General features: G+C 36.7%; 1 protein-coding gene across 3 annotated transcripts; it reads right to left on the reverse strand.

Annotated features, from left to right (window-relative positions):
* Positions 1 to 1527: 1527 nt before the first annotated feature.
* Positions 1528 to 21683, reverse strand: LOC139152527 (medium-chain specific acyl-CoA dehydrogenase, mitochondrial-like). Of its 3 annotated transcripts, XM_070725718.1 has the most exons (11): positions 21505 to 21683; positions 19522 to 19624; positions 18012 to 18109; positions 17185 to 17254; positions 16501 to 16601; positions 15753 to 15833; positions 14802 to 15041; positions 4827 to 4967; positions 4280 to 4375; positions 3361 to 3609; positions 1528 to 2099 (listed from the first exon to the last, which is right to left on the reverse strand). In XM_070725718.1, the coding sequence occupies exons 1-11, from the start codon at positions 21547 to 21549 to the stop codon at positions 2019 to 2021; spliced, it is 1305 nt and encodes a 434-aa protein (XP_070581819.1). In that variant the 5' UTR covers positions 21550 to 21683; the 3' UTR covers positions 1528 to 2018. The 3 variants fall into 3 exon arrangements, with proteins under 3 accessions (XP_070581819.1, XP_070581817.1, XP_070581816.1); XM_070725716.1 differs by lacking the exons at positions 1528 to 2099; positions 3361 to 3609; positions 4280 to 4375; ... (5 more) ...; positions 19522 to 19624; positions 21505 to 21683 and adding exons at positions 6462 to 8365; positions 8958 to 10067; positions 13577 to 13797 and having other exon boundaries at positions 14802 to 14942; XM_070725715.1 differs by lacking the exons at positions 1528 to 2099; positions 3361 to 3609; positions 4280 to 4375; ... (6 more) ...; positions 19522 to 19624; positions 21505 to 21683 and adding exons at positions 6462 to 8365; positions 8958 to 10067; positions 12201 to 12598.
* Between the last annotated feature and the right edge of the window lie 347 nt (positions 21684 to 22030).

The raw sequence follows: 22030 nt of genomic DNA on the forward strand, positions 1-22030 counted from the left end.
TATCCATTTCGTGACCTGTCCAAATTTTTCCTACATGAGTCTCTGGGTAGACAGTACTGCCTAATCGAAACGATCGAGGATGGGATGGCTACCTACGAGCATGGCCGCGTGCACGACCAACCCGACCCTCCGATGCAGACACATGAACATGATTACAAGTGATTAAGAGCTGTGCATTCGTAAAATTGTCAAACTGCTAATGTGAACGCCATTTGTATGTGCAGTAAGCCTGACATTTACGGTGTAAATTAAGGATAACAGCATAACATTCAGTAGGGTTTGGCGAGTACCCTCACTCTTCTGTGGCTTCACCACCACTCAATTTGCTCACAAGCTCACATCGCAAGGTCGCAAGGACCGGGGGGGGGGGGGTTCACTCAGGCTCCCTCTTTGTTTGTTTGTTTGTTTGCTTATGTGTATTTGTTAGCTATGAAGGATTATTTTCATATACAATAAAGGACCAATCAAGAGTTGTATTTGTATTCACGTTTGCCAACAAAGAACGGTGCCACCATCTTCGAATTACTTACAAATTCTGCATATATCTGTGATAAAGAATATTTCATTTTTTTCAAAATATAAATACACATCATTTTTGTAAATGCGAGAAATTGTAGGTTAAAAGGAAGAAAAAACAAGCACAAATCTTAAGTCAAATACTATGAAAACTTCAGAGAAACAAATAGACATTTTGTGTGACCATTCCATTCCCAAGGGGTACATACTTTAAATCATGCAACGTACCCAAAGTATCATGTTTAGGTGCCAGCTGCATTGCTAAAATACATGACCACCAATCTATCAGATTTAGTTTAATGAGTAGAGACAGAATAAGTTTTATTGAATCCAAATCAGCTTACCCATTCTAGACACCTAGGACATGGTTAGGAATACTCTGAATTATACCTGTTTTGATGTTTTGTATATAACAATTTCTGTTATTTGAGTCAGAAAAAAAAAAACACATCATGGGTTCAATGCTCACAATTTGTGAAGGTGAGTGACATTGGCTGTATCTGGTGACCAATGAACTAAGAATGAAGTGTACCAATTTATGAGATCAAGATATACCACGACTGCTGTCTGCTCGAAGCTAGTGTACTCATATACTGGCATACTGCAAAATATATCAACTCTAAATTTTGAACTCATTCCTTGAAACACAAGAATTACTATATATATATATATATATATATATATATATATATATATATATATATATATATATATATATATATATATAATATATATATATATATAATATGTATATATGTATATATATAAATATATATATATATCATTCCTTGAAACACAAGAATTAATATATATATATTAATATATATATATATATATATATATATATATATATATATATATATATGTATATATATATATCCATATATATATACATATACACTACTTTTCAGGCAGCAAACACTTGAAAATATTGTCAAAGCACCTCTGAATATTCTTAGACTTTGAAAAAATACAGAATGGTTGCCATAAATGTAAGTTAAGATCAAGACAGTCTGTTCACATAATTTATTTCTTTCTGGTGTGATTATAGAATTTTACATAAATGCAGACTAATAGAAGAATACTTAAGTCCTCAAAGTTCAAAATGAAGAAGAGTAAAAGCATATCCTGAGAAGCATTCAGATTTTTTCCTCACATCTCCTATCAAGAATGATATTGTCCTTTGAAGTTTAAGGGAGTACAAACTAAAATTGAGACTCGGCCATTGGCCAGCATGTATCATATGGCCTTTAAACATTGATCCTTGCAAATTTCTTGAGGGTCGATGTTTTAAATCTGTCACTATTCTCAATAAGTTGATACAAGAATTATACCCAAACTCAACCAAGGAAAATTTGCATTGCTCCGTGTTGCAATTAGCAGAACCAGCGTGATTGGCTATTATGTATAGCTTATTCTACACAACATAAATACTGAAACCAGATTGGCTGATCCCGATATGGTTATATTCCACGGAATTGGTATGAATGATCCATTGTGTCTCAGTGACCTCCTGCTTTGAATCTGCTGATCAATTCTCTGGATATCACAATTCTCTGGATCTGAGATGTGCCTTCGTAAATCTGAAAAGTGAAAATCACAATGATGCAAATCAGACGGTTAGTGTCGTGATGACAGGTGATCTGTTTGTGACTGCATCACTAAACACAACACCGCTCAAAGAAAGCAATCGTGAAATTATAGCATATTATTATTTTTTCCCGTAAATGTCGTATCTGATTGGACAAACTTCATTTGCAAATAGCAAATAAAATGTTACCTGAATTTTAAATTGAAACAGACTAACAAATATGAATTCCACATCTGCTAGTTGTTTTTGGTGATATTATATAGGGCACAGCCTTTGGTGTCGCGCCAGGGGTTAAGATTGGCAATGTTATTTGTATTGATTCACGATAAAATGTAATTAATTGTTATTTCATAAACGTTTATATGACAACTATGCCCAGTTTCCCTCTGATGAAATCAGTTCACGTACGTACACGACGTCAAACCCTGCAGCAGTGCAGGTATAGATTTTCTGTAACGTGTAAAAATTTTGGACAAAAATTGGCAATTTTTACAATGATAACAGCCTATTGCGTTAAACAAGGGACGTATTATGCAATCATTATCATTGCAATGGTAACCGCACTGCCCACCTTCCACTTGCAAGCTGAAAACTACAGCGTTCCGTCTAAAAACTGGCAAATTTTGAATCTAATTCTTGACACGGGGCGCCTTTCTAAAATTCAATCCCAGCATTCTTTGAGTAAAAAAATTATTCACTGGCTTAGTTCTGTGATAATCAGGAATTTTATTTCCTCCTTAGAGATAACACCAGGCATGGCAGCCATCTTGAATTTCAAATATCAGTAAATATTGAGTAATTCATTTCTCTTGCCCCATAACTCCATAAAGTAACCCATGGTTTTTATTCTAGATTTTGAAAGAGATTAGTCAAAAGTTTGTGTCAGGAAAGTTTGAGTAAATGTTTTACGTCTATCATTTTTAGTGCGCAAACTACCTTAACCCTTTGAGCGCTGTAATATTTTCCATCAAAATTTTAGTGCAACATTTTACCAGTTTTTATGAATTTTTCTGTAATTGTTTTGATAATTTTGGACCAAAGGGACATCACATTTCATTGGCTACAGTTTTTCATCAAAATTTTGGCAAAAACCTGAAAAAATTCGACTGGGGTTACATTTTATTAAGGTGAAAAAAATTGACTTTGGCACTCAAAGGGTTAAAAATGAAAACATATACATTATAACATGAAAATATTATCAAGAGTGAAAACTAATTTCTTACAAACACAGGTTCTTTGGGACAAAGCCATACCTGGTATATTTTGGCATCTCTCATTAATTTTTCCACAGGATATTCACTGCAATAACCTGATCCGCCAAAGATCTGCACAGCATCAGCAGCACACCTATTGGCAACTTCAGAGGCATAGGCTTTCGCGATGGACGCATAGTACGTATTACGCTCCCCTTGGTCGGTCTGCAGGGCTGAGCGTTGCATTACAAACCTAGATGTTTCCACTCCAATGGCCATGTCAGCTAGCATGAAGGCAACCGCCTGGTGCTGTAGTGAAATGACAGACAATTTATGAATCAGACAACAACTATATATGGTTATGATGTTTAAAAACTGCAAATAAAGGAGACTTACTATAACTCCACCAAGTGGAATCACTGTCTCAAGTATTTGAAAAACTATAACTTTGTATACAATGTTCTAAGGTCAACATAAGTAATGATATTCAGTTCTCCAACTGACCCAGAATAATTTAATCCTGCATGATTGGATGATTGTTACAGGTCACTTGAACAAGCATTGTGATTTCTGGCATTTTACAAAAGAAATTCAGCAATTTGCCCACACTCAGTGGCTACCTCAACACCGCAAAATAATCACACGAAGAAAATTCCCAAAACAGAAATAAATCAATATAATATCAATACTAGAACTGTAGGTCAATTGACGGACTTCACCCGTGTAATGTGGAGTTCATAAACACCATACAAGTGTTCTCCCAGGCAATTCTGATATCACAACAACCAATTTGCATAACAATATAATTGTTACAGTGTTTTCTATTGTTATACCAAAATTAAAGAGTAGCAACTTCTATGCTTTAATTGCTCTGGGAAGTACACTGAAAATCAACATCTGACAAATATATTTTACCAGTTCAAGTACTGAACGACAAAATAGGACGGCAAAACATAAAAAAGAAAATTCAATGACAAACCCCAGCAATTGGTTTTCCCATGGTCTTCCTCTCCAAGGAGTATCTTGTTGCTTCATCTAGAGCTCTCTGTGCCACACCAACGGCAGCAGCTGCAACCTGTAGCAGTGAAGAAAAATAGTAACGGAGATGTCTTGGTTTCTTTATGTGAATAGCAAATTTTCATAACCAGTTATATCACATCACTTATCTTTGGTCACCGTCTTCAGAAGTGTCGTTTGTGAACTTCAAATATACCTGGTAATATTTCTACACACTGACTGATTTGAATTTAAAATTCTGTGTTAATTATTTGTTATTCTTTCCTTGTTATCAGTGTTATTTCAAGATGTAGAATTTTCCAGATGATTTATGATTCAATGTCTCACGTTACGCTTTGAGCATACATCCATGTGCTGGTACAAATTGTAAGGTAGAGTCTGATAAAGATACTACTAAATTGAAAGTTGTTTCATGAAAAAATGTGAAGTTTTTCTTTGAAGTGAAAATCAACTGTTATTTGGATCTTAGCAGTGATCGCGATTTGATAGGCTAATGGAAAAGTTCTTACAGGTGGTCTGGTCTTGTCAAAGGCTCCCATTGCAATCTTGAATCCAGCGCCCTCACCAATCAAGACATTCTCCTTGGGTACTACAACATCTTCAAATGTGACGCCACGGGTGTCACTGCAACGCTGTCCCATCATAATTTCCTAGCAGATAAAGTCAAAATGAGTAAACTTTTGCACTGCAGTAATGAATCCATTGATGAAATCAGTATAACTGCAATAATCAATAGTCTGCTGAGATATCCCTGCAGCAGTCCATCCCAAGTATGCAAATTTGCATCAAGGTACATAACACTGACTGGTACAAACTTAGATTCCTGTAACAGTCCTCATTTATGTTAATTGTACTTAAACTTTTGCAACTTTCTCTCTATTGAGCTAATTGTGAAGTTAATCATGGTTATAAGAATGAAGAATTCAGAAATTTCATGCAGGGCAAATGCACTACAGTGCTCTATGGTATGCAAAGTGTTATAAATAATAATACAAATTACTTCAAGTACAAAGTAATAAAATCTGTTACTTACGTTTCATGCATCCTGCAATCTTCTGTTATTATATATATATATATATATATATATATATATATATATAATATATATATATATATATATATATATATATATATAAAAATTTGAAAAATATATATATATATATATATATAATATATATATATATATATATATATATATATATATATATATATCAATTAAAAATTTCAAGCAAACAATAAATGGCTAGTGAAAATCAACAATCCCGTAACAATAATTTTTTCCAGGAGTTGAGTTGTGTGCATGTTTTTCATTGCATGCTATCATGTATGTAGCACCCTGGCCAAGTATAAGGTGACCTAGGCATATACGCATACAGGGGTTAGTGCGCCCTCAACTGTAGAGTTCACAACAAAGAGAAAGATGTCACTGTCACCGAGGTAACCCCGGAAATTTTTTACTGCTTGACAACTTTAACCTTGCATTAGCCTTAAGCCGATTGTTTTTGGAGAGTTCCACTGTTGACGATCCACTAACCCCTGTCTACGCAATATATGCCTTGGTCACCTTTTACCAAACTCTTAATTTGCATATTTAATGAACTTTTGGAATTAGGGATATTCATTTGAATTGACTTGACCAAAATTGATGAAACTTGCATTGTACATTAAAGATACTATATAACATTGTTGAAATTCATTAAGCATTTTTATTACAGGGTCAGCGTGAAATTTGGCAGCAAGTAAATGAAAACCATTATCTATTTTGAAATTGATTTATCGTTCATTTGATGAGGTCATAAACAGATCCTTTTTCTTGCCATTTTCAAATCCCTATGATTGAAATAACTAAGGTCAAGTTTCTAAACTTGAAAAAATGATGTAGCAAACTGGTACAAGCATGAGAAAGGTACATTTGAATTTTGACAAATGTGGAAATTCTCAAATCACTGAAGTGCATTCAACTGTAAATTTTGTCAAGCATGTGCAAAGTATATAAAGTACTATCTGAATTGATGTGTAAAGCATTCAAGGGAGAAGAATATTCAAATTTTTTCCAGTCAATATGAAAAGCATGAACAACACAAACAAGCATGTGAATATCATGAATGTACATGTATGGAAGATATTCAACAGTACTCTCTGTAAGTATTTGAAAAGTATGGGTTTTTATTCACATGTGAAAAATGCAATGAGGTATTCCTGTTTACCGTACATTTTAACAATGCAAAAATGCACAAAGGCAAAAGATATTGTCTTATCAGTATGATGAATGTAAAGGTTTTATCAAAACATTGGGTAGAGAGGTAATTCTTACAAGTGTAAAATGCTCAACAGTAAACGATATTCTAAAATATATACTTTAGTCTATAGTAGGAGTTTGTATGGTTAAATAATGGTAAACATAAAAAGAATATAATGAAGTACATGGGGCATGCAGTATGCATAAGTAGATTTCACAGACTCAAAACTTTATCACTTCCAGACTTGGTCCAAGTCTGTGAATGTAAAGACTCTGATATACTGTACAGTTGAGTAACTATGTCTATTTTTTCCGACTGTGAGTGTGATGTAGTAGAGTTGTTATGAGATTTCTGGGAGACACTTACTGCAGATCGCATTCACGCCATGCATGTGAAAATCTACTACCCACAGAGTTCCGACCCTTCACAAGCTTTAAGAGCATAGGATTGTACTGCAGAATCTTATTCAAAACATATCCTATTAAGATAAACATGCCTCGAAGACAGACAGGCAGACTCTCAAATTTCTACAATTCTTTTCCGATCTACCACTTTAGGGGGCTCATTTTAAAGCTCTTGAAAAAGAAAAACTTTCAGAGTCTTAGTTTTTGAAAATCCAAGATTTAATTTCCCTTCATAGAGTTAAACACAGGAATGGCCGCCATTTTGAACTTCAAATATCGCAAAATGTTTTGTAATTTGTTATGCTTGTTCCAAACTTTGCACGGTGATTTGAAGTTTCATACAGAAAAGTTTGGGCAAAAGTTAAAAGTCTTTCACTTTCAACGCGAATTCTAAGTTACTGCATTTAAACTTGCTGAAATGACTTGACTTTACCAATCACTATCTCAAAATAAGTCTACATTAGTTCTAATAAAATGTGGAAACCCTGGGGTGTGTGCTCTCAATCACTGAACTCTGACTTGCAAATATTAATGGAAGTTATTGTTAACCCCATTTTCCTAAAGAGACTCATAATTACCGTTGACAAAAATGGTTTCAAGGCAAACCATGATGACAAATTCACAAGAGGAAAATGAACTTACCCTGTATACAAATTAACCCTTTCGGGACTGATTTTGTGGCTATCAGAGATCCTTTTATATAAATGCAGGTTTAGGCCTGAAAAGCTTGTCATGGGATAGAATAAATGTATGTGTTTTGAACAAAGTTTGTATTTTCAGTGAGAGGAATCTATTAATAACCAATGTTCCAGCCGAGCAATGATTCACACCTAATGGCTTTTGAATGAAAGTATAAATAATTTGGCAAAATAAAAGAATCTTTCAGATGATATCCTTCTTCATAATCTGTTCTGGAATTTGAGTAAAGAACACTGGTTTGGCGTAAGTACGAAGCTGTGATTAGATTACAGTATAGAAATAGTAATTGCTATACTTTTTATGTTCCAGTGTGTATGGGCAGACATCTTGTAATGTGGTTTAAGCATACAAGCCATCTTGCTGAAGGCTGGCAATCATCAAACAAAGAAATCTAAATTTTAGAATGAAAATTCTGTTTAAAGATACACACTTTCTGGCAGTGTGGCAGTTGCAATATTGCTTAACAGTAATACATTTATATGTAAAAGAAGAATGGCCTGAAATGAACCAATGAGAATAGAGTCCTTGCGAGTTAAAGCATTACTCGGTGAATTCACTGATGTCTATTTCAAGAGGAATCATGGCGTGGCAATTTCTCCTCTCGTCTCTTATTGCGTCTTCGTGCCTGAGCACATTCATCATTGATGATATCATTGAAAATTGGAATGCTCAGTCTTTCCACTTGACACTTCTCGCGAACAAATGCTGAAAAAAAAACAGAGAATATTTGAGAATTTTAAGTTACACTTTGATATGATATCATTTCCTATTGTACGGATGTTTTCCTACTCTGGCCAAACACAAGGTACATGCAAATGCGGTAAAAAACTTAAGCAATAGTACACACAATTAATTCTAATCCTGGTAGACAGCATCACTTCCCCAGATGCAAAGTCAATAAAAAGCAGTATTGAGCCAACGCTAATTTTCACCTATTTTCACATGGTATATGTTATAGACGGTTTATAGAAATTTACAGCATCTACGCATTTTGAGGTTTCAAATATTCCAGTAAAGCATATATGGAACTTTGTCTCCCCCACTGGTTTTTAATAACAACTGTGCCTGATGATGACATATGAACTTCGCAATATAAGGGTTAAACAATGTTGATGTAAACATTAGAAAATCAAAACATGGCTCATCAGGACCTTCAATCATCATAGACAATAAAAAAAGGTATACTATTTAATCCGTAGGGAGCCTCCCTACTTTCTATGGTAAGTTTTACTAATTCTAAAGTTTTTTTTATCTCTCCTGAAAGGAAAAAGAAAACACTTATGTGATCAGTACATACCTTTTATTGCTCCTGTTATTTCACTGTCCAAACCACGATGTCCAGAATTTTGCCATTGCCTATCTATTGTCATGGCCTTGGACACAGCTAGCACATCATCTGGGAAGAAGACACGGAGGAGTCTCCTAACGAGGTTTGTCTGTGGCTTTCCTCGAGTACTATTTGAAAATTCAATTGCTTCGTTGAGTTGTCTCTGTGTAAGGAATGCATCGTAACCCTCGTAGAGTCGTAACTTTGGTTGGCAGGTATCCTTTCCTCTGCGCTGCCTCAACCATGACATTGCATCGCCTGCTGATTGACAGATGGGTGAAGTCAATACAGTATGTGATGACGAATGGTCGCTATCACTGCCCTGATTGTCATTATTTGGCCGCAGGTACTCAATCGCCGTTAATTGAGGTGGTGAAGAGACCCTGCGTTGTGATGGAATACTGGGAGAAAGTGTAATGTCATCTGAACTACTACTAGATGGACTGTCAGAAGAATTGAAGTCTCCGGAAGGTGGAATTGGAGTAGATATAGAAGATGCATTTCCTGAGCCACTGTTGCGCGATCTCCTGAAGTAGTCCTGAAACAATTCATCCAATGAAGAAAATCGTGGAGGTGTGAAGTCATCACACGTAGCAAGAACAGATGAGACACCTTGACTAGAGTCATTAGTATGTGAAAGCTCAGAGGACTGCAGAGTCATACAGCTAGTTTTACCAAAACACGGATTGGACTCTTTGTTTTCAACAGAAACATCACTACCACTTTGGGAGGGCCTTTGACCAGACTTCATTCTTTCATTTGCTCTAGATCTGATGGCTGTTGGGTTTTCCTTGCCAGACAAATTTGACTCGCAGCTTGTTCCTTTTTCTCTTTTAGGGCGTATTTCATTTAACAACACCATAGGTGAATGAGATATGGCATCCTCTGTGCACTGTATCTTTGTGACTGCAAAGTGTTGACTATTTTCTTTCCTTTTCCTATCAGTTCTTGCAGGCTCTGTAATTCTTTCATCTGTGTATGGCTGAGTGACAGGTGACCACTGTTCCCTGCATGTGTCATCACTTGGTTCATCCATATCAAAAGTTGACTGTAAATCCTCCAATAGTTTCTTCTTTTCCCCTGAAATTGAAATTGAAACACAAATCATGCAAATATATAACTTGATGACTTTGAAAACTGCATCTAGGAAGAAGAGTTGATCAATTTAAGTTTCAAGGCATGGTCATCACAAAGTTAGCCTAGACCCTATTTTTAAGCTTTGGCCTCCATGCCTCCGACCAACCAGAGTGTGGTTGGAGGCACAGAGGCCGATGCAAAGAAATTCAAATATGGTCTAGGCTATCACAAATTCAGTTGCTATGGATATTAGAACCAGCAGTTTCCTTGAGAATTTACACATTTTTTTCCTCTCCAATCACAAACTTTACTTATTTATGTACAAGATATGAAATGTGAATGCCTTTTAAAATTATCTTTGAGATTGCTAATTTTATCATAATAATCCCTTACCGGTACCAATTTTCACTGAACACATATCTCAGCATGGTTCAGAGTCCACCACCATATCAGAACAATCAATGTTTTACTAAGGCAGGGCTGTCAATGTTTTTCAGAATAGAAGGGTACAAGTGAAAGAACAGGAGGGTACAGCCTTGTGCGGAGCGAAGCGAAGCAAGGCGTGCGCGCAAGCGCACGCGGGGGGAGGCCAGGAGGGGGTGTCCCCCCTCCTGAAGCTGAAGCTTTTCTAATTATTCATCTTCAATTGGTGGCCTGTGGTGGCACTTTTGAGGGCAATTTACTGTCAAGTTTATCGTAACTGAAGTATCAAAAGTAACATGAAATTGAATCTTGTGAAATAAATTATGAAAGACAAACAGAAGTATTACAGAGTTTATATGTTTATTGATACACCAGGTTATTATTGTTTGCATACAAATTCTGTTGAATTACAACCTGCTTAATAAAGATCATAATCTGAACCATAATCAGAATCACTGGAGTACTCATCTAAGCCCAAGGCTTGTATGGCAGTACCAGATGACAATACCTCAATATTGTGTGATTCTCAGGCTGATGAAACAGTAGCTTCAGAAACTACATCTGCAAAAACTATTTCTACAGATGTAGCTTTAGAAACTACACCTGCAGAAAAAATTTCTTAAGAAACAACATCTGCAGAAAGTAAATCAATAATTGTAATACGTTCCCATTCAAAAACAGCTAATCGTATTAGAATTTAAAAAATCTTGTCCCCACTGCAAAACTGATGTCATAACGTCACGACAACAAATTCCGATCTGCGTCTGGTTGATACTGCTGTAATTTTATTTTGTCTGTTTCAAGACCTCTCCTCAGAGTTACGGGCTATGAATTTCCAGTGTGAAAATTTACAAATGTAATAGGGTAAATACGAGACCATTACCAGAGACAATTTTAGTAGATGCTACGTCATACAGACAATTACATACTCAAGTTTACATCCGCTAATGAAATTGCGTGGCTTCGTTGTCCGTCGGCCTCTCAGTCGACAAGATTGAGAATATGTTGATTTATTTACGTAGTAAATCATTGCGCGTGAAAGTTAACGATCAAATCTTTTCTCCTGATGACTATCTATTCTGATATCCCTCACAGTAGTCCGAGTTTTGTCGAAACCCACGCCGGCCAAGTGGGTAGGCTCACTACATGCATGATATATCCATATTCAAAACATGGTTTACCGCCATACGTACGTGCAAGATACCGCGAAATTATACAGTCAAGCCTAGCTAAATTTTGTGATTGCCCTAAACATTAAAAAATGTTGGTCTTGGTAAATGATTTTGAAGGATCGGAATACCGATATTTGCTTTTGAGGAAAGATTTTGGATGTCGGAAAATATTTATTAAACTTCAATACTCGAGCCTTCGAAACGACCACAGTCCCTACCTACTACCGTAAGAATACATTTCATAGAACGACGGCTTGGTGCAAACAAATCCAGTGGTAGTCAAAACTCACTAAAAATTATGTCAATCCCCACAAAGTTGTTTTTGCGCTGAGTAAACGATTCTTACTGATTGTAAAGAGCGTTCACGATCTGCAAACGGGAAAACAAATCAAAAATTCCAGTCGCTAAATACACGTAATGCTATGGCACTTTGCTCAGATGCGGCGTGAAATCACATTGCATGCTATACCATTGATGGATTGAATCCCCGATCACTGAAATTCCTCAGGAAAATAAAATGATTTACAAATATTGACATTACTTTTATATCCAGAGCTAGTGTAAGCCTCTCGGGGTCTTTTTTGGACCCATAAATCCAACGTGGCTGTCGTTCTTTTCGTAGCCATATCGATCGTGTACGTCCGAAAACCAATCAGAACACGCAAACCTTTTTGACAGTACCGATTGAAACCAATCAGAAATCGACTACCAACGAGCCTTAGGGGATGCGCTTCTGTAGCACAGCGCAGCCAACGGTAGAATTGGGACAGGAAAGAATTCATAACGTGTGTCAAGATCATCACTGCAGGCCTTGAATAGGGAAAACAGGCGGCGGCAAGACCTGTGTCAGACGGCGATTTGCCGCCGGTGACCGGCTATAATTGACAGCCCTGCTAAGGTGTGATGTAATACATGTGACGAGATCCGAGATATATCTGCTCAGACTTGGATCGATGGAGATAAATTTTCCCGCTCAAAAAACTGCTTAGCCCTCTGAGCACCAAGTCAATTTTTTGTCGCCTTTATAAAAGTTTTTTTCGGATTTTTGCCACAATTTGATAAAAAATCTGTAGCCCGTGAAAATTTTACGTCCATTTGGGCAAAAATTATCAAAAAAATCACAGAAAATTAATAAAAATTGGTAAAATGTCGGACTCAAATTTTGGTGGGAAAAAATTACAGCACTCAAAGGGTTAACTGTAGTGTAGTCTAACTCCAGGATTGTAACAACCTTGCTACGTGATACAGGTCTCGGGTTTAATGTCAGCAGTCAGATCTACATGATTGCATGCAAACGGGGCAAAACATATGCAGAAAGGTACGATGTGCACAAATTAACTTGAAGAAGGGATTATTTACAAGGAAACGCCGATTCGGTCTCCTTCTGAACGCACGGTATTAAATCGTATAGTACGTCAACACACATCATCATGCGTCACTTATAATCTTGTCCTGTACCTATTGACTTGACAAGTGGTCATGTCGTCGTGCTACATATAGCGCTACCCAATGGACTGTACCATTATGGGGGTGGGGTGGCTAGCTGAACCGCACATTCCGAAGAGTTTTCATGAAGTTAAAATATTGTTTATTAAATAAATGTTATTTCTGTTTGTAGGAAACTCATAGATTTGCCCTAAGTCTGCGTGCACACAAAATATCGGTGCAGCTAGAGTTGACGTAAAACAGAAGGAATATACTTCAGCAGCTTTTCGCGCGTTGATTGAGGTGGTCGCGAAATTTGAAGCAATACTCCGGCAAACTGTCTCGTAGATCGTTGGATGCCCAATAGCGATATTATAAAGAGAACAAATCTACATCAAGACTTCACTAAAACGAAGTATTCGTCGTATGGCGGCACGATATGTTTACTGTAATTTGTAAAAGGGATAAAATCATAGCAAAAACAATACTTACATAACTTCTTCACAATTCCGGGGTAGTACCGTGATTTACCATCGGACTTCAGCGCTATGTTGTATTTTTTCCCCGATCTCGATACGTTCGTCCCCGATGACGATGATAGACGAAGTGCACTGCACACTCCATGTTTCTTCATTGCACCTTCTGCCCCCATGTTTGCACCAATAGATCAACGCAAACTTGTTTGAAGCCATTATACCGATCCGGATTGTGCTCTGTGTTTGTTTGAAAAAGCACTTCACTTCTGAGTGGACGTGGTACCAAAACCTGCCGCGGTACGACCGCGCGTTTACGGTGAATGCAGAGCAAGGCCCGGAGCTCTGGTAGAGGTGATAACTACATGTAATAAAGCGGAAGAATAGCGGACTTCTCTTTGTGTACTTAACTTAAATTGGCGCGCAAACTTAATTTTGGCCTTGAACACGCTCCATGTGCAAGCAAATCATTTAACCAATCAAAGCGATTTGTTTAAATGATGTCATATCATGCATATGAAGGTGATGTCACCCCAACCACATGTGAAAAATCATCGCACATCGAAAGAATTTCATCAGCAGCTCCAAGAGGGCGCGCTACCTTTTGGTGAAAGACTGATGCGTACGCCGCGCCGATGCCAAGTCAATACTTTTCTTTTAAATTTGGCAACTGAATTTTGCTGCATACCGGTAGTTTTCACGGAATGGATAATATATTAAATACACTTGCATTGTTTTCATTCTTAATCATATACAAAGGAAGAAACAAACTTTCCCTATGACACCTTTGTCCCTGTCATACTTTTGATTGAAGGAGTTTAGAACACAATAACGAATATTCTATATGCTTCAAACAGGTACACCAGACTGGCACACATTTTCAAAAAACAGTTTATTTTGCCAAAAAGTGCATGTTTTAACCAACATTCATGTCCCATGTATAATCACATGATCTTTATCGTCACCACATTATAAAAAGTTACTCTGTCCTGATATTACACAGTTCTTGTGAGTTATTGGCGAAATACCCTGTAGCTCAAAGTAGGTCATAGACCATATGGAACACCAACTCAGCTACCTCACCTTTTATCGATTTTCTGATTTTCATCTTATTTCATGTATTCATTTTATTGTTATGTTATTTTGAATACATTGATATCCAATGTTGATCTGTATTCAGGGCATAAATCTGGGGATATACAAGCATTTAGTGAAACTTTATGTTTTGTTTGTCTTGCATTTACCTTCTTTCCAGGCTGTACTCCGGGCGTGTCTCCATCTACAATAAACCCAGTAAATGAACCACTTGCTTTGGCTCTGGGGTCAGGATCAGTTCTGGCCAACACAAAGTACCAGTTGGCATGGCCACCGTTGGTTATCCACATCTTCTGTCCATTGATTACATACTCATCTCCCTTTTTCACAGCTTTGGTTGTTATTCCAGCGACATCGGAACCTGTTCCGGGCTCTGTTACACAATATGACTTGTGAGAAAAAAGTGGAAATTTGACTCTTAGCAATGGATGTTGCACCATCAGACTCCAAATAGATTTAAAATGTCATTTTTCAGAGCTTATTGGTTTACAGGGCATATCGGAAAATTTACTTTATATGCCACAGTAAAAAAAAATATGAATATTTCCTAGGTTACAAAAAAAACAAGGGTCAGTAAGTTGTGGCCATTTTGTCAAGTTTCCTGTTTTGCTCATTGTAACTGAATGAATACAGGAAGAAAGTAGATTCCTTTAAAGTTTAAAACCAATGCAAAAAAGTTTGAATTAGCAACATAAAATAGGATACATTGACTTGTCAGAAACATTTGTTTATACAACAGCCTTTAAATTTCCACAAAATTTCTTAGTGATTAAATTTGACCAAAATCAAATTCTTTTCAAAATTCCAGTGATATTCAAATTAAGGTCGTCATCAAATAAACGCTTTTGATATCACAAGAGTTTTAAGTTGTTTTGCTGTCAATCTGTCATAATCCATAAACAGTCAGAAATTTAGAGGAAATGGTGGAGTCCCAGCCAAATATCATTATGTTATATTGACTACCGGGTGCATGCCATGGTCTGAGTAAAGGTGACTCGATCACTTAGTCTAGAGAGTATCGTTGCTTGTTCCTTCACAGAGTCTAGTCTTCACTCGGATGATTACTGTATGTGCACCAAATATTTACCAGAAATACTTACAACAATTAAAGGCTCATCCATCAACCGTCCAAGATATTTCTTTTTCTGCTCGTCATTACCTGTCAGAATTACTGGTTGTTGCTGTAATTGTCAGTTTGTCAGTGTAAATCAAATATGATAGAAGCAGAAGCAAAAGACAAAAATATATATGTTCAATATGTAACTGTTCTTTCTGCTGATCCCTTAAATCCCAATAGGCAAGCCCACACTGAATGTCAATCACTCAACTGATTTGGGCCAAACCATTCTCGCGAAAGGATTGCAGGTTATTTTACAAGCATTCCCTTTGGAACATGAATGTGGTCATATAGGGGGATTATAGCAGCAACACATTTCTGGTAGTTCGATAAAACTGTGGGTGTGAAACTCTGAATTCACATACTTTCATACATTTTCCCTCTGGGATATTTTTTGAATGGCAACCAAGTATATGAATTTACTTTTTCACTAAATACAGGGACTCTTTGTCTAATTTTTGATTTGTGGAGTAACGAAATATTAAGTTTTAGTTGAGAGTGTCCAGCTGTGATGGATGATAATGTTCACATCATGTTTATCTGCGTGTAAAGTGCCCAAGGTCCGGAATAGGTCATTTCATTTAGAAATAGGGGTTGGCACTTATACTCATACAGACCCTATTCCGACTTCTTCAAAAATGTCTCCAGCTGGCATGGCTAGTGTTATGTGAAGCATATAGCATGGGCACTTATAATATGCAGATAAATATAGTAGATCTTATAATACTTACAGCGAGAGTTGTTGCAGTGAAAGTACACGCTACTCCGGCACATCCGTATGATAATTCCTCTGTCAACATGCATGACATCAGTGTCCCTAGCTCAGGGCCACCTGTGATTGTCGTACATGGAAAACAAAAATAAGCCATAGTAGCCCATACCCACAAATTGTTAATATTTCATGATGGCATCAAAACTTTGATGTTTGACATTGAGATTCACATTCTTAACATATGATGCGCCTCAAGGGCTAATTTTTAGACTCTCAGACTTTTACAATATTCACTTGGCCTTCCACTTAGCCTTAGTTTTGTGAAAATCAGGAATCTTATTTTGCCCATAGACACAAAGCAGGGATGGCGCTTTGTTTCACTTGTACCAAAATTTGCAGAGTGACCCTCTTAATTTTAAAAGAGAAAGTTGGCTTGAGGGAAGTTTGAGCAAAATGTTGAGTCTTTCATTTTCAGGGCACGAACTAAGTAACCTCAATGTCATTGGAAATTAAGGATGTGATCTAGTAGTACATGTAACTAGCTGCATCGTTATCCCTAACTTATGCATGTATACATCTACAAAAATGACTTATGTTTCTCTTGCACTACTTACGCCGCATTTTAAAAGTGAGAGTTTTAGACTGATCATGAAACGCCTAACAGAAATCATGTATGATTATTCAATCTCATCTTTGTCCTTACCATATTTCTCTGGAATTTCTGGATTTAGCAAACCAAGCTCCCATAACCTCGTCAATAAGCCTTGAGGGAACTGAAACCAAAATAAACTTTGATTAAAGGTGGCAATGAAGAATTCGCCTGTAGCTCTATGGCACCTCGATGACCAAACCTTACCATGTACTTTGCATGAAAGTTTGATACAGAGATTTCATCAAAAGCTAAAGAGTATAAAATTCACAGATAATGAGTTGTTGTTCAAGTCATGTCACTTTAGTATAGCAAGAAGCAGCTTAACTTCATTTGATTTATCCAAAAAGTAATTGGGCCGTCCTTAAAATTAAGGTAGAACACACCTTGGGATAGATATCCAAATTCTCTCACTTTTCTTTTCCGCATACCATGTGTGAGGGTACAGCTCTTGGTGTAAAAAAACATCATAATGGCTTAGTTTTTCAAAATTCGTATTTTTCTCCATAGAGGTGTAAATTGTATTTTTCTCCACAGAGGTGGTGGCCATTTTGAATTTTAAAGAATGGTAAATCTTGGGTTATTTGTTTCTCTAGTACCAAAATTTGCACTGTGACCCCGAATTTTTATTCTTCATTTTGAAAGAGAATAGTTGAAAGATTCCTGAAGGAAAGTTTGAGTAAAAGTTTAAGTCTTTCTCTTTCAAGGCGTACCTAAACTGTCCCAATTTGAAGTATAATTGGGAAGATACACAAAATTGACAATTAGGAAATCATGTGCGTAGATTGAACATTGCCCTTTGAACAAGGCTTAGGCGACATTATAGTTGTACTATAAAATTCAACATTCCTGACTGTGTGTTTTCACTTAATTTTATTTACCTCTCCAGTTCTGTCCAACTGTGCAGCTACTGGTATGATTTCCTCTCTGGTGAACTTGCGAACCATATCCTGTATTTGGCTCTGTTCCTCAGTAAACGCTGAAAGGAAATGCAACATGCACATGTATCTGTAGAATAGATCTTATGTAACAACTTTCAGGGCTGAAAAAAAGCTTCATAGTCAATATTATAATCCTCCAATTTTATTTTGAGGTCCATTAAAATTTATCAATGCAGTTTCTTTTCTTTGCCTGTAAAATGAAGTTTCTTATACAACTCCTAAAATGATGTTGAAATGCCTGAATTTTTAACTTGTGAACAGAGTCTGCATTGTCTGTTATGTGCAATGATGATCTGTTGTCGACAACCTCATTTTCAACGATGTCATTTGCATCTTGAACACAATTCATTACGTTGACAACTTTAATACTAAATTTGCATATTCATCATACAATGAAGAAGAGATAAAGAAAATGTACTTCTTTTATAAAAAAGAAATGAAAATATTACAAAAAGCTAAAGGTATCATCGCTTTAATTATTTAAGAATCCTTTTTTTTTTATTTTCACTGAATTTTCTTTAACATTTTTTTCCCGGAATCGTTTGTCCAATAGCAATCAAATTTGCTTTGTAAATTGTAAATTGCTAGGTGACCTCATTCAGGTTTGATCATATCACGATGAAATTTGCATAATATGCAGATTTGTGGATTTTAGTCTTCAAGTTGTGACAAAGAAATCAACCAGTCCAGTGTAGCCCTGTCATGGCCATAACATTTTTATTGAGCCATATGATAGATATATATTACATCTTTATTTCACATTTGTAGCGACCATTTTAAGTAATCCAATGTTTCTGCGCATTTCTCACTTTGGCCCAAACCCTAGAATATCAGACTTTTCCTCAAACTTTGAGCTATAAGTCAAATCTCTTTGCCACCATGGGAATGCTGCTCCTGTATATGTCAGATTATTCTCAGTTTCTTTCTGAGTCTTCTCAATACAACTGTCTTCTATTGTCATCGTTACTACAGTTTGTCTTGTTGATCAAAAGCAAGCGTGTTCGTTACGCACAACCCTGTTAAATATTTTCAGTACTTTGTTCTGTAAAACACATGGCTTTCCCTTTTTTCTTTTCTTCAAACAATAATCAAGTACAAACTTTAGCCTTGCCAACACGACACATTGTGTCCAATATGCAATTGTTGACGAAGGAATTCTCATTCTTATTGGATACAACACCGATACAGGTTCTGTTGTCAGGTTGAAAACTTTGACATTTTCATATGATTTGGAGAACAAGAATCCATTTTACATAGGGAAGAGAATTACTGTAAAGTGTATCAAACATGCAGTCGAATATTGACAATTAAATTGCAAACTAAGCGATGATTCACAAATCATTTACCAGGTTTCAGCAACTGAATATCAAAAGCAGTGCCTTTACATATTCAATACGCCTCGTACTATGAATTCAATATACCTCCTACTATTATGATAAGGTAAACTCACTGAATGAGAGGCCACCACTACGATCATTTTCTGGTTGTTCATACACTCCAGATGCTGTAGATTTCAGCCGTAGTCCCGGAACACTAGCATATCTGCAAAAGTTCTACAATGATGGAAAGGATTCCACTGTTAAAGTCCGATGAGTTATAAGTTCATAATGACATTATGTCAATAGTGTTGATTGCAATTTCAAATATGTTACGAAATATAGCTGCACATGCGCTACATTCGACAACACTGACTAAAATTCAAACAAATTTTGTTGCGAGTGTGGCTGTTGTTGAAGCTTGTAGTCTGAGCCATCAATTCATATGAATAAGTGTGACTTTAAGTATATATTGTAACAATAGCAGGTTTTATTTTCGTTGTTTATGCGGAAATTGCAGACAAATATTTATGCATATTAATGAGAAAAAAGTGACATAATTTGCGATCAGTGATACTTCTTTGCATTGTTTATTTTTTTCAGATCTTTGTTTGAAAACTTATTTGCTAATTTCTCCTATTTCTTCATTTGTTTATTTCTTTATGCTCAATGTGTAAAAAAGAAACATGATTGGAACTAATTTGGGAGAATGGGATCTTTATATTTTTCAACTTTCTGAAAAGTGTTTGGTGCCCTATAGCTGAATGGTATATCACAAATTACTCATAAAAAAGTTGCTTCAAGAGAAATTCAGATTAGCTTACATTTGTAGATTAAACCTTCAATACTTCACTATTCAATTATCCCAGATTAGTTCCAATTGTGTTTAGGGCAACTCTTTTTTTAATCATTAAGTTGTATGTTATTTTTAAACAGGCTAGACATAATACAAGGGCTAATAGTTTTGAGCATTTTTCCCTGCCATGCAACTAGCATGCTTGTTTGTTTGTATGTTTGTTTCTTTTTTTCAGAAAAAATGTGAATGTGTGCACCTTCCAATTATTTCTCAGGCTTGTATTGGGTCTGAAATGAAGGTTACTGTATTACTTCGAACACAAGCCAATCTAGATTAATTATTAGTTAGTGATTTTGTCTGAGAAAGTAGGCCATAGTCGATGGCATTTTCAGGTAATGTGTTCAGGTTCTCTACAACCTAAGTCTTTTTTAATATCATGTGCAGCAAATGAAGCAGCTTGTGCAAAAAGGTGTTTGTGTGCAGTTTTTCAACAGGAAGGCACATTCATGGAGGAAAAGTCACCAATTACTGTGGGCACAGAAGAAATTTTAGCTTTCACTGTGCATGGGCAGGGAGAAAATTTCTGGCAGTGGGTACTGGAAAACATGTGGATTGAGGGGAATGCTGTGGTTGATAGAACGTCAGGGAAGATTAAGTGCCTTAGTAGCAGGGAAACAATATTCAAAGGTTAGATAAGTGTGTTGCCTGCACAGTTTTGTATTGACCTACTTTAGAGGGCAGCGGGCAGCTTGATCAACTGTTGTGGGGAGTAGCATGGAAAGCAGTGGGCATTTTAATTCAGAGGGTCACTGAATGGACACGTTTTGCACATATGTACGTGGGAAGGTAGTTACGAACAGCTTCACTTTACCCACCAAATTATAAGGTCATGGTCGTTGCACCTGTGATATATGAAGACATGAAAATTATTATCTTAAGGTTGTTCTTTAATCAGGACTCTTTGCGACTTGCCTTGTCTGTCCCAGAGGGATTATCAGTCGTAGGACCTTGCTGCAGTTCCGTAGCCCAAGCCCATAACTTTCCCTGGAGATTTTGGCCACCTTTCCCCTCCATCGCCGCGGGGAAAGTTGTGGGCTACTGAACAGCAGCAGCCTGGGACTCTAAGCCCCAAAAGTTTACCGCAATAGGTACCATATAATGCTCTTTCGTCACGGGTTTCTCTGACTCAGTCTCTCAGTACATTTGAACACGAATCGCCTAGCGGGAGTGCACAGTGAACGGAATCGGAGACACAAACACGAGTCCGAGTGGAGTATACTCGTCTTACATTATTAAAGTTCACAATAAAAACAAAACTTACCCCATGAAAACGGGCTACACTCGATAGCGTACGCAGAACAGACATCTTTGATCTTTTGCCCTAGACGAGCCCCGGAGAAGAGCATGGACTCTGGTCCCCCTACTGCAGTTTATTATTACAGTGAATCTCTGGGACATATACGCACGCAAGCAGTCAACTTGTACTTTGTACGGCCAAAGGTCATATAAGGTCATATACTGCTCTCACACTCTCTATATTTGATCACTAGAGGGCTCACTCGCTGAGTAGGGTCCAGTCTGTTGTTCAGAGAATATTCATAAGTTCACATCAGGTTATTTCAGGAAAATTTTGAATTGGAAGCCCTTCTTGCTTTTTATGTCATGGCATTGACATTTTCGTTTCTGAAGACTGTAACCTTTGAGACACTGACACACAGGTATATACTGTTCAGGGCTCGAAATTAACTTTTTCCCTAGGTAGTCCACTTGGGCTACCATTTTCAGTTGGTAGCCCAGTGACAATTGCTGGTAGCCCATGCATATTTTAGTTTAGGGGTTTTTTATTA

The sequence above is a fragment of the Ptychodera flava genome, chromosome 16 (assembly GCF_041260155.1).
Source record: "Ptychodera flava strain L36383 chromosome 16, AS_Pfla_20210202, whole genome shotgun sequence".
NCBI lineage: Eukaryota > Metazoa > Hemichordata > Enteropneusta > Ptychoderidae > Ptychodera > Ptychodera flava.

Excerpts from the sequence above, each read along its gene's own strand:
- LOC139152527 (XM_070725715.1), bottom strand. The coding sequence starts at position 12,459 with ATGATCTTGACACACGTTATGAATTCTTTCCTGTCCCAATTCTACCGT. Across the intron at positions 10,068-12,200 it reads CACTAGCTCTGGATATAAAA|GGGAAAAGAAGAAACTATTG; the intron begins GTAATGTCAATA and ends TTTCAATTTCAG. Across the intron at positions 8,366-8,957 it reads AATAACAGGAGCAATAAAAG|CATTTGTTCGCGAGAAGTGT; the intron begins GTATGTACTGAT and ends TTTTTTTTTCAG.